This window comes from Amaranthus tricolor, chromosome 14 (assembly GCF_026212465.1).
Source record: "Amaranthus tricolor cultivar Red isolate AtriRed21 chromosome 14, ASM2621246v1, whole genome shotgun sequence".
Classification (NCBI taxonomy): domain Eukaryota; kingdom Viridiplantae; phylum Streptophyta; class Magnoliopsida; order Caryophyllales; family Amaranthaceae; genus Amaranthus; species Amaranthus tricolor.
The window spans coordinates 11,140,353-11,151,934 of record NC_080060.1 but is presented as its reverse complement, the minus strand read 5'-3'; the positions used below and the strand labels follow the sequence as shown (position 1 = coordinate 11,151,934).

The 11,582-nt window shown below is 30.1% G+C and overlaps 1 protein-coding gene across 1 annotated transcript; it reads left to right on the top strand.

The window, feature by feature from the left end:
- Nucleotides 1-697: 697 nt before the first annotated feature.
- On the top strand, nt 698-11,191 carry LOC130799168 (protein NRT1/ PTR FAMILY 7.3-like). The gene is made up of 5 exons (XM_057662266.1): nt 698-827; nt 1,793-1,910; nt 8,600-8,817; nt 8,943-9,499; nt 9,778-11,191. The coding sequence occupies exons 1-5, from the start codon at nt 801-803 to the stop codon at nt 10,649-10,651; spliced, it is 1,794 nt and encodes a 597-aa protein (XP_057518249.1). The 5' UTR covers nt 698-800; the 3' UTR covers nt 10,652-11,191.
- The last annotated feature ends 391 nt before the right edge of the window (nt 11,192-11,582 follow it).

The following is an 11,582-nucleotide window of genomic DNA, read 5'->3' as shown; positions in this document are numbered from 1 at the left end:
CATTAGAGGACCACTATATTTTGGTTCTCTTCTCCCAACAATACATACTATTCTTGTTGTTTATTTGTAACACTAAAAATGTACAATTCAGAAATTGAAAATTGATAAGATCAACCAATAACAATATCAAATTCTTAATTCTAAAATATTCAAATTAATTAGCTTTAACATAATAAAAGGAAAATTAATATAGATATGATAAAGTTGTTATGATTACCATAAATAACAAGTATAATTTTATAGAGTCAAAGTTCAGAGTTGCCAATCTAAAATCCCGCACAACTGTACAAATCATGATTTAAAAAAGAGGAAAATAGTTGACAGATCATAATCTTATCTCCTCCAATAAAAGAACAAAGAGAAATGCACACACATATTCATAGTAAAACTCTACTAGCTACTATATTGATTTGATGGTTAGGACAATATATCAAAGTTTTTTAAGCTTTGGTACATTAAGACATCAACAAAATAACACCATTAAAATGAGATAAATAAAATAATATAATTGGCTTTTCTACTTCTTTTTGGTAGTTTGTTCAATATAATTGTGAATTTAAAATTAAATAATGTAAAATGTAGGTGATTTTGGGCATGTGGGTCTTACATTCTTACTTTCTAAAGCTAAAATCTATACCACCCAATTCCTCTATATATATTGCTTCTTCTCTTCCATCTTCTTATATTAGTCTCCTCAAGTAAACCATCTTTCATTGTCTTAATTAACTCCTTCAACTTACTGAAATCTCTTCATTATTCTCCTAATTCTCAAATTAAAACTCAACTTATTACATTCATCAATGGCTATTGGTGGGGTTACCAAAAAGGTTAGTCATCTTCCTTTTAGGGTTTCATCTTTCTTTTTTTCTTTTTTTTTCGTTTTTAGTCAATTATGATCAATGATAAAATATCGACAGTAGTTTTTCCGTTCAGAAAAACGTTACGGCTCTGATACCATGTCAAAAAACCAACTCAATCAAAAACTTAAACTGCTAGTTGAGGCCTCAAAATATATTATATACTTTAAAACTTAGGAAAAATTACCGTCAATAATACAACCTTTTGTTAATTTTCCTACAATAATATCAACTATTGATTAACCATTAATAATATCAACTTAGAAGGGTATTTTCCTAGAATAATACCAACTTTATTTTATTAACTAATATATCAATGTTTTTTGTCTTATAACCGCCTATAGTTTGATTTTTACATGTTAGGGATTTTCTTGGAAAACACTCATTTAAGTTGGTATTATTCATGATTACTTAATAGTTGATATTATTTTAGGAAAATTAATAAAAGATTGTATTATTCACGGTAATTTTTTCTAAAACTTATTAGTATTTTACATATGGCAACGATTTAGGAATCAGAAGCACAATTTTTTTTGTTATCTCATCGTTCTCAGAAATCATTTAGTTAGGATTATAAGAAATTATTATTATAAAATAATTTTTTTTGATCATCTTTAAGTATTTAAACTTATGTAGAGTTATAGACAATATTTGTGATTAAGGATAAGGTTAAATATATACGTATGATCGCTCAAATACATCTAAACCACGACAGAAATCATATGACATGGTTTTTGATTAGTAACGCATTTGGGGTTCATTCCGATTTCTCGTTTTAGGGAGATATATTTGTTGATCATGCAAAGAGAATTGTGCATGAGACACATTAGACATGATTCAAAAGTGTTTCATTTTAATAATTTTCTTAATTCTTTTAATAAATGTACAAGTAAATAAGCATAAAAAATTTAATTTCATTGCTTTTGATAAAGCAGAAAAAATTGAGCAAACAACAAGATGATGTTTACACAATGGATGGAACAGTGAACCATAGAAATCACCCAGCCAGCCGCCAAGATACTGGAAAATGGTTTGCCGGCAATATCATTCTTGGTAAACTTTATTTTATTTTTAATTTTATTTAATAAATCATATATTCTCTCCGTTCTCTGAGTAATAATTTGGTAATTATTTTATTTCTAATTTTATTTAATAAATCATATATTCTCTCCGTTCTCTGAGTAATAATTTGGTGACAATGAAGTCATCAACTATTCAAATGGCGTACTCTTTCGTTCTTAACATAGTAAGGGTTTCTAGAAAAAATCAATTCTTGAAAATTAAAATGTTTTTTATATATAAAAAAATATACATATTATTTTGATCTTAACAATAAGTTACTTGTATAAAAACAATATTTATTTACAAGAAGTAAACTTTTTAATTATATTTTGACTCGGATATTTTTCGCCTAATTTTCGACTAAAATCTTATTAGTCGAAAATAACGACTGGTTTTCTTACTGTTAAATCAATAGTAGGATTTTTTTCGGACCGACACTATGAGAATTCAAAATAGAAAAGGGAGGGAAATTACCCACTCTTCATTTCCATGTATTTTCCTATAAGTTTTTTACCAAAATTTGGTCGAATAAAATCTTTTTTCGACTGATTTTTGATCGAATTTTGATTAAAAAAATCTTTTGTATCTAATATCTTAAGTAAAAAAGTTAATTTTTTTTTTACTTTATTATTTCAATTTTATTCCTTCATGATGAATTTAAATTTTTTATTTCAATTTAATAAACTTGATAAACTTAATACTAAACTAAGATTTTGATCCTTTTAAGGTTAGTGTATTTGGGTTATGACGTACAAAAATCTTTAAAGATCAATACCAATTCATATTTTAATGTCGCCACAACGGAAAAGTGTTCACCTTCTCCCGAAATAAATTATAAGCTCCCAAATCCTCTGCCTGTCTAGAATGTCAGTACGTGAAATATCTTTGCCATAAAAAAATATCATTAGTAGTGGAATTTAAATTTATCTCAATATCCACTAAAGTACAATCAGTTGTTTATAAAAATTAAAACTATAATTGTGAATTTTTATTAGTTAAAAATATAATATTTCCTTCTATTCATCCTAAGTGTCTCATTTTCATATTTGATTAAGTTATTTTAAATGTCTCATTTCTATTTTAAGTATGTTACCGTTATTTTATTAATTTACCCTTATTAAACTTAGTTTTTTCATCCCATACTAACCCCAATTTACCCCCGTAAAAATTTATAAAACACTACTTTTTTCTTTCACTTGTGGTCTCATTTAACTATCAAAAAAATGAAGTAAAGTCAAATGGAACACATTGGATTAATAGGAGGGAGTATAATTATAATTTTGTCCTAACTTCACCTTTATATGTCACTTTTGAAGGGAAAACATACCCAATAAACACTTAACACTTAAATTGTACACATTTTATAACCTATTTTGAAACATTCGTACAAAAGGTTAAAAAATTGTAAATATCTTGATAAAATTAAAAATTGTACATATTCAAAAATCTATTTTCATGTGTACAGTATATTTTAAGTCAAATTAAAATTAAGATATAATTAACAATTTTTGATATGTAATATGTATTATAAATGCACTTTTTAATGTACTTAAAATATCAATAATAAAAAACAAAACGAGTATTATATTTTTTATTACGCCTTAAATGTTTGAAAATTTTTTTATATTTTACACTATTGCTCAAAAATGAACGAAATAATCCTAACAACAAATAGTGAAAAGACAGGGTGGAAACTATTGAAAAGCAAACATCTTGCTGTTTTTATGTGAATTTGTAGTGAAAATTGATGCATGCATATGATATAACTCCAAAGGTAGTATATATAATGGGTGTTGCTAAACTTCGCCACCCTTTTCATTTTTTCGCCACCCCTTCAAATGAAATTACGAATTTGCCCCTGATTTTTTAAAAATTACAATTTTGCCACTCATTTTAAATTTTTTATTTATAATAATAATAATAATAATAATAATAATGATAATAATAACAATAATAAAATTAAATAATAATAATTATCATTCAAAAAAAAAAATTGAGTCGCCCAAAATTGGGCGACTTAACCATGGTCGAGTCGCCCAGATCTGGGCGACTCGACTGGGCGACTCGACCATGGTTCAGTCGCCCAATTTTGGGCGACTCAATTTTTTTTTTTTTTTTGGGATAATAATAATAATAATAATAATAATAATAATAATATTAATACTAATAATAATAATTTATAGATTAATGTGGTCTATTAGCTCAGTTGGTTAGAGCGTTGTACTATTAACGTGAAGGTCATAGGTTCGAGACCTGCACAAGCCATTATTTAATAATTATTAATTTTTTATCATATTTATAATAAAAAATTAATAATTATTAAATAATGGCTTGTTCAGGTCTCAAACTTGTGACCTTCACGTTATTAGTACAACGCTCTAACCAACTGAGCTAATAGACCACATTAATCTATAAATTATTATTATTAGTATTAATACTATTATTATTATTATTATTATTTTCCAAAAAGAAAAAAAAAAAATTGAGTTGCCCAAAATTGGGCGACTGGACCATGGTTCAGTCGCCCAATTTTGGGCGACTCGACCATGGTCCAGTCGCCCAGATCTGGGCGACTCGACCATGGTTCAGTCGCCTAATTTTGGGCGACTCAACTTTTTTTTTTTTTTGAATAATAATTATTATTATTTAATTTTATTATTGTTGTTTTTATTATTATTATTATTATTACCGTTATTATTATTATTAATTTTATTTATTATTATTATTTAATTTTATTATTGTTGTTTTTATTATTATTATTATTATTATTATTATAAATAAGAAATTTGTAAGGAGTGGCATTTTTGTAATTTTTTAAACTACAGGGGCAAATACGTAATTTTAGGGGGTGGCGAAAAAATGAAAAGGGGTGGCGAACTTTAAGGATTGGGTATATAATATCAGAGAATGTATTGTAAGAATTGAAAAGACAAAAAAGGAATAGAAAAAGAAAGTAGTGTAGCAAAAGTTAAAGCTTCTAATATCAGTTTCAAGGAAAAGAACAGAAGTTCCAACTACTTTTCATTCAATAATAATCACAAATCACAAGTCACAACAAATGAAATGTTTCTTTTTAATGAAATGTTTCTAATATCAGCTTCTAATATATATATATATATACTGAATGTGTCACTGTTTTTGCGTTTCTTTTTATTTGTCTACTTTATTTTTTTATTCACTTTAAAGTAAATTTGGAGCCTTAATATCTCTAAGTATGTATCATAAAAATATTAAAATTATATATTAAAATTTTTTACATCAAGATGAATCTAATAAAATTCCACATGAATATATATTTTGTTTTTAATATATACTTCAAATACCAAATTAAAAATTTTCTCTTCTAAGGTGAAAAAACTTAAAATTGACAAACAAAAAAAAGTAGAGGAAGTATAACCAATTGATTTTAGTCGGATATTTCATTTAGATTGGTTTGCAATTAAGTATTTTCTAACATAAATGTTAAAAAATACAAGCTCAATAACAAATAATCCCTCCTATTCACCAAAAGTGTCCTATTTACTTTTTGGACACTATTCATCTCTTACTCTTAATTTGTATTTTATAATTAATCTATAAGTTAAAACATAGTCAAGTGGGATTTTATTTGATTCGTCTCAATGCAAAATTTATTCATATCAACTTTTCATAATTTTTAATTATATACAATTAGAGATATTAAAGATTGATTAACTGCATTAAATAGAATAAAAAAACATGAGACACTTGTAGTAAATAGAAGAGAGTATATCATTAAGCTATAGTACTATAGGAAAGGGGTTAGGCTATAATTAAACCAAGAAGAAGCTTAGAAAGATTCTGAGCTAAAAGATAAAAAATGACAACCAAGAAAAGAGAAAGTTTTGGAGTTGTGAAGGAGAATGAGAAACGCATGCAGATGTAGCATACTAATAAACGGTGGTAATGGGAATGAAAGTTAGTGTAAATTTGATTTGACAAATCTCTTAGCTACCTTGATAATCATGCTTGTCCAACATCAATCATCCCATTTTCTTCATAAAATTCATTTCAATGCATTATTATTGGGAGAGGTGGTATTACGTGGTAATGAAAATTTGTAAACAAAAAAAAAATTGTGATCAAAGTTTCATTACCATGGAAATGATATGGAATTTTTGATGAAATTTTACACTATAAGTCATTCCCATTACCATCATTTAATACCACTAACCAAACGGATTGTTATAGTGTTTATTGTATATGACTTATGCATCCACATTTTTTTATTTTAGTTCATTTCTTTAAATTTATAATACTTTTATTTTTATGTGTTTAGTAGTGTTAGCACTGTTTTTTAAAATTTTTAACCACATATTTTACTCATTTCCAATTCTATCAATTAATTTCCTAAAAAAATTCTATCAATTAATTAATAATTGTGTCAATTATGAAAGGTGCAATTTTATATAGGTACATAAGAGTATTAATTACTAGATCAATAAATAAACTCAATATTTGTTTCTTTATATGTTTATCCTCTTTTCATCCTGCAACACTAAACAAGGGACAGAAAACAAAGACACAATGGTCCCATCAAGAGATGTTTATTTAGATTATCGACTCGATTTCATATAAGGTATTTTATATTGGTTTAATATCGGATTTTCTGTCTATATTAGTAATTATAAAATTATAAATTAATTTTAAAAGTTGGTTCAAATGGAGTTTGTTTACAAGTAAAGGTGTTTATTCGGGTCATCGGATTGAATTCGGGTCAGGTGTTTGGGTTAGTTAAAAATCGGGTTTTGTATCCATATTGGTTTTTATATAATTATAAATCCATTTTTTAGTATGATCAAATCGGGTTTGGTTTCAAGGTCGGGTGATTATCAGGTCATCGAGTCTATTTTGAACACATCGTGTTACAAGGTAGAGTAAACTCCCTTTTTAAATTTACCTCTACTTGCCTTCATTTGTATAATTTGACTATTATTTCCCCCTTATATATTTACTCCAATACAAGCATGTCCTTAGGGATCAATTGGGTTTTAGGTTAGATATATTGTGTTTTGTAGGTTATTCCATTGTGTCTTTTTAACCTAAAACCCAATAGATGACCAAGGCATATTTGTATTGAAAGTAAAAATTTAAGGGAAAAATAAAAGTCAAACTATGCAAATGAAGATAAGTAGAGGTAAATTTGAAATGGGATTTAAAGGATAAAGAATATGATATTATAAGGAAGATAAACATAAGGTAAGATCATCAACCTTAGTTTGAGAGTAGGAGGAAAATATTTCTCATCCATCCCACTAGGGTAAATATTTACCCCTAAAATGAGGAGATTTAAGTCTTTTATTTCTTCTTTTTAATCGCTTTACAAGAATGTCTTATATTTTATAACAATAATATTTAATTATTTTCTTAATTTTCTATACTAATAATTTTTTTTTAAGTTAACTTTTATTTCCCCATAAATCTAAAAGAGCCTAACTTTCAGCCTGATTTTGACTTCATTGTATAAAAATGTCAAATTATACTCATTGATGTAAAAATAATACTGAAACTTTTCTACAACTTCAAGGGGTCGAAAACAAGTGCTCTTAAAAATCTTGTTAAAAAGTATCGAATGAGACGAAGCCAAACTGTAAGTTTGAAAATAAAATGAAAAAGAATGTCAGTATGTCCATACAAAAAATTGCAGCAAAAGGATTGAGATAAATATTCTAAAATTATACCCCTCATAATTCTTAATTTGCTACTAAATGGTTTGGATAAATATTAAAAAGTAATATAATTATTATGAGAATATGCTAAAAATTTAAATTGTGTAGATAGTTTAACTTACCTTTTAACGCAACATTGGAAGGAATAGTGGGTCCGCAACTAATATTGTTGGAAAATGCGTACATAACTGACAGGAACATGGGTTACAACTTACAACTTACAATACTTGAACATGAACTCAAAAGATAAATGAAAATAGTGACATGTTCGACAAGTGCACGTAAACAATAGGGACCGTGTAAGATGTATGGATGAAAGATATCTCTAATTAGGATTACCAAGAATTAGGCCAGAAATATTTACCACTTTTCATTCCAGAAAACTTCTATTCAAAAACTACGGATTATCTAATTTGATTAAAAGTGTGTTTGAATGGAAGAAAATGGAGAAAAAAAGAGGAAAGATTTAGAGAGAAACTCTTATTTGCATAACAAAATAAGAGAGAAGAAATTTAAAGGAATTAAATAAATAATTTTTGTTGAGATCTTAATATGTCCAATATTGAAAGATTTGGAGGCAAAATGTTTAATTCACTTATTTTTCCTTTCCTTTCATCCTAAACAAAAGAGTTACTCTCTTTTTATTTCTCTTTCCTTCCTTTGACTTCCCTCTCTTCATTTTCTTTTTTTTTCTCTCCAAAATTATTATCCAAATACATAGTATAAGTGCATATACAACGAAAAAGGGTTGATCAAGAATTTCATATACTTGACAGCACTTTCAACTAGCTGCAGTCGCACAACTGCATAGCCTTGTTCGATTTTATGCGCAAAATGAAAACGTGATAGATTATAACTCCACCAATCCTGCGTGCTGAACACCCGATAGCAACAATTAACATTAATGGGAGTTCAAAAAGAATAATTATGATAAATATAAATCATTAATCTAGAGTATTTCAATCTAATTCTTGTTGCGATGAATGAAAACAGTGAATCAGGGATTCGCTACCTTGGCATTTTTTGGAGTTGGGGTGAACTTGGTACTGTTCTTGACAAGGGTGCTGGAGGAAAACAATGCGGATGCTGCAAACACCGTAAGCAAATGGACCGGAACCGTCTACATCTTCTCTCTTGTTGGTGCTTTCCTTAGTGATGCATACTGGGGAAGATTTAAAACATGTGCAATCTTTCAACTAACCTTTGTCATTGTAAGTGTATTCTTTCATCCTGATAATCTGCACAACAAAGCTATTCTCAACTAATCTACAAGTTCCACAAAATAATCTTCATTGTGCAGTCTTCGTCCGCTTACTACGAGTACTTTTGATGACAGGGTTTGGCTTCACTGTCTTTATCAACATATCTCTTGCTGAAACCAACAGGCTGTGGAGATAGAACAACTCCGTGTGGAAAACACTCAAACACGGAGATTGGGCTGTTTTACCTTTCTATCTACCTAGTCGCCTTAGGATATGGAGGGTATCAGCCAAACATAGCAACATTTGGTGCGGACCAGTTTGATGAAGACTATCAAAGGGAGTCGCATTCAAAGGTCGCCTTTTTCAGCTATTTCTACCTAGCAATGAATCTGGGCCAACTCTTCTCTAATACTATACTAGGATACTTTGAAGACGAGGGGATGTGGGCTCTAGGATTCTGGGCATCAGCTGGCTGCGCCTTTCTAGCACTTGTTTTGTTCCTTGTCAGAACACCAAAGTACCGATATTTCAAGGCAACAGGCAATCCAGTGTCAAGGGTATGCCAAGTAGTTGTCGCTGCGATCAAGAAATGCAGGACTGAATTGCCAGAAGGAGAGAGACTGTATGAAGCAGAAGTAAAAGAATGTTCCAACGATGGAAACAGAAAATTACTCCACACTGAAGGTTTCAAGTAAGTATACAGACCGTAACGCGACCTAAAACCATCGTGCCAATACGGATTAATATCCACTTATAATACCATCATAAAAACTAAAATAGCCTGCCAACTGCTTCCTAGTAACTTAACAAGAAAGACACTTCCAATATATTTCTTGAGCTTTAGTAAGCAATATTTGGGCGACTAAGCTTGTTGAGATTTCTGTAGTTGGCCTTTTGACAGCCTAACAATCAGTAAAAATATGTGCACCATAATCATAAAAGCTAATCTTAACTCGTCACGTCTTGCAGATTCTTGGACAAAGCAGCCTACATCAAGTCTGGAGATTTCTACAACCAAGAGCAAGGCCTTCACAACCCGTGGTGTCTTTGCCCCATAACACAAGTTGAGGAAGTTAAGTGCATATTAAGGTTACTTCCAATATGGTTGTGCACCATCATCTACTCGGTAGTGTTTACCCAAATGGCATCACTCTTCGTTGAACAAGGCGCTGCTATGAAAACTACTGTTGCAAACTTCAGAATCCCAGCTGCAAGCATGTCCAGCTTTGACATTCTAAGTGTTGTAGCTTTTATCTTCATCTATAGACGAGTTCTTGATCCAATTATGAGCAGGATGAAAATGACGGAGTCTGGAGGGCTCCCTGAGCTGCATAGAATGGGTATTGGCCTGATTATCGCAGTTTTAGCCATGGTCTCAGCTGGAATTGTGGAGTGCTACAGACTCAAGTATGCCATAAAGGATTGCTCACATTGCAAGGCACCAAATCCTAGCTCGCTAAGTATATTCTGGCAAATTCCTCAATATGTTTTCATTGGGGCATCAGAAGTGTTTATGTACGTGGGACAGTTGGAATTTTTCAACGCCCAAGCACCTGATGGACTAAAGAGTTTCGGAAGTGCTTTGTGTATGACATCAATCTCGCTAGGAAATTACGTAAGCAGCCTGATCGTCTCAATAGTAATGAAAATCTCAACAGAAGATCATATGCCAGGGTGGATACCGGGAAATCTTAACAAGGGTCACTTGGACAGGTTTTACTTCCTATTAGCAGCTCTCACAACAGTTGATTTTGTTGTCTATATATTATGTGCAAGATCATACAAGGGCATCAAGCTGGAAGGAAAATCTGACAAAGACAACCAAGCTGAGTATGAAGTCTGAAGGCTACACTAATGTCTGTCAAGGCGTTAATGGCTTCGCTTGACATTTTTTTTTTTAAAAAAAAAAAAAAAAAAAAAAAGAAAAAAACTGGTGTACATTCATCGTGAAGTCTTAAGCAAACCAGGGAAAAGAAGACTACTAAGCGGAAGCAACAAGAATCATTTGAACCAGTTGCTCTCTTACCTGTAAAGGACTGAAAGATAAAACTGAAACCTCAATGTTTTCTCTAAAGAGCCAGGCTTGAGCAACAAGTTCAATGTAATTGTTGGTTTTTTGCCCTACCAACTGGATGCTCACCTCTTGGCTCCGATTGTAGAGACTAGACTATGTATTTTAATTACGAGAATACATTTTGCCCATTTCCTATTGATCTCTTTCTTTCTTAATTATTCACCCGTTACCTTTCATATGAAAAAACATCTGGAACACATTCTGCTCCATGTCTGAGCTGTATTTTAAAGAATAAATCTACATTTATTCAGGGATCATATTTGAAATAGTTTATAGGAAATTTCATGTGGTAACCCTGAGGTTTTGGGTTCTCCACGTGGTAACCAAAACTTTTAAAAAATCCAAGCAGTAATCCTGAAGTTTACAAAATTGTTCCACCGTCACCTTTTTGCATATAAAATGTTAGCAAACATTAATTTCGAAGCTTTAAGGCTGTTGTACGCTTATTTATGCAACTCAACATTTCAAATGCCATTAGTTTCAACCTTTTCCCCCAAAACATAAACCCTAACTCTACCATCTTTGGATTTACGGGCAAAAATATAATTTGGATGAAAAATGGTAGGGTTAGGGTTTATATTTTAGGAGAAAAGGTTGAAATTAATGACATTTGAAATGGTGAGTCGCATAAATAGGCTTACAGCAACCTTAGAACTTTGAAATTAACGTTTGCTAACGTTTTATGTGCAAAAAAGTCACG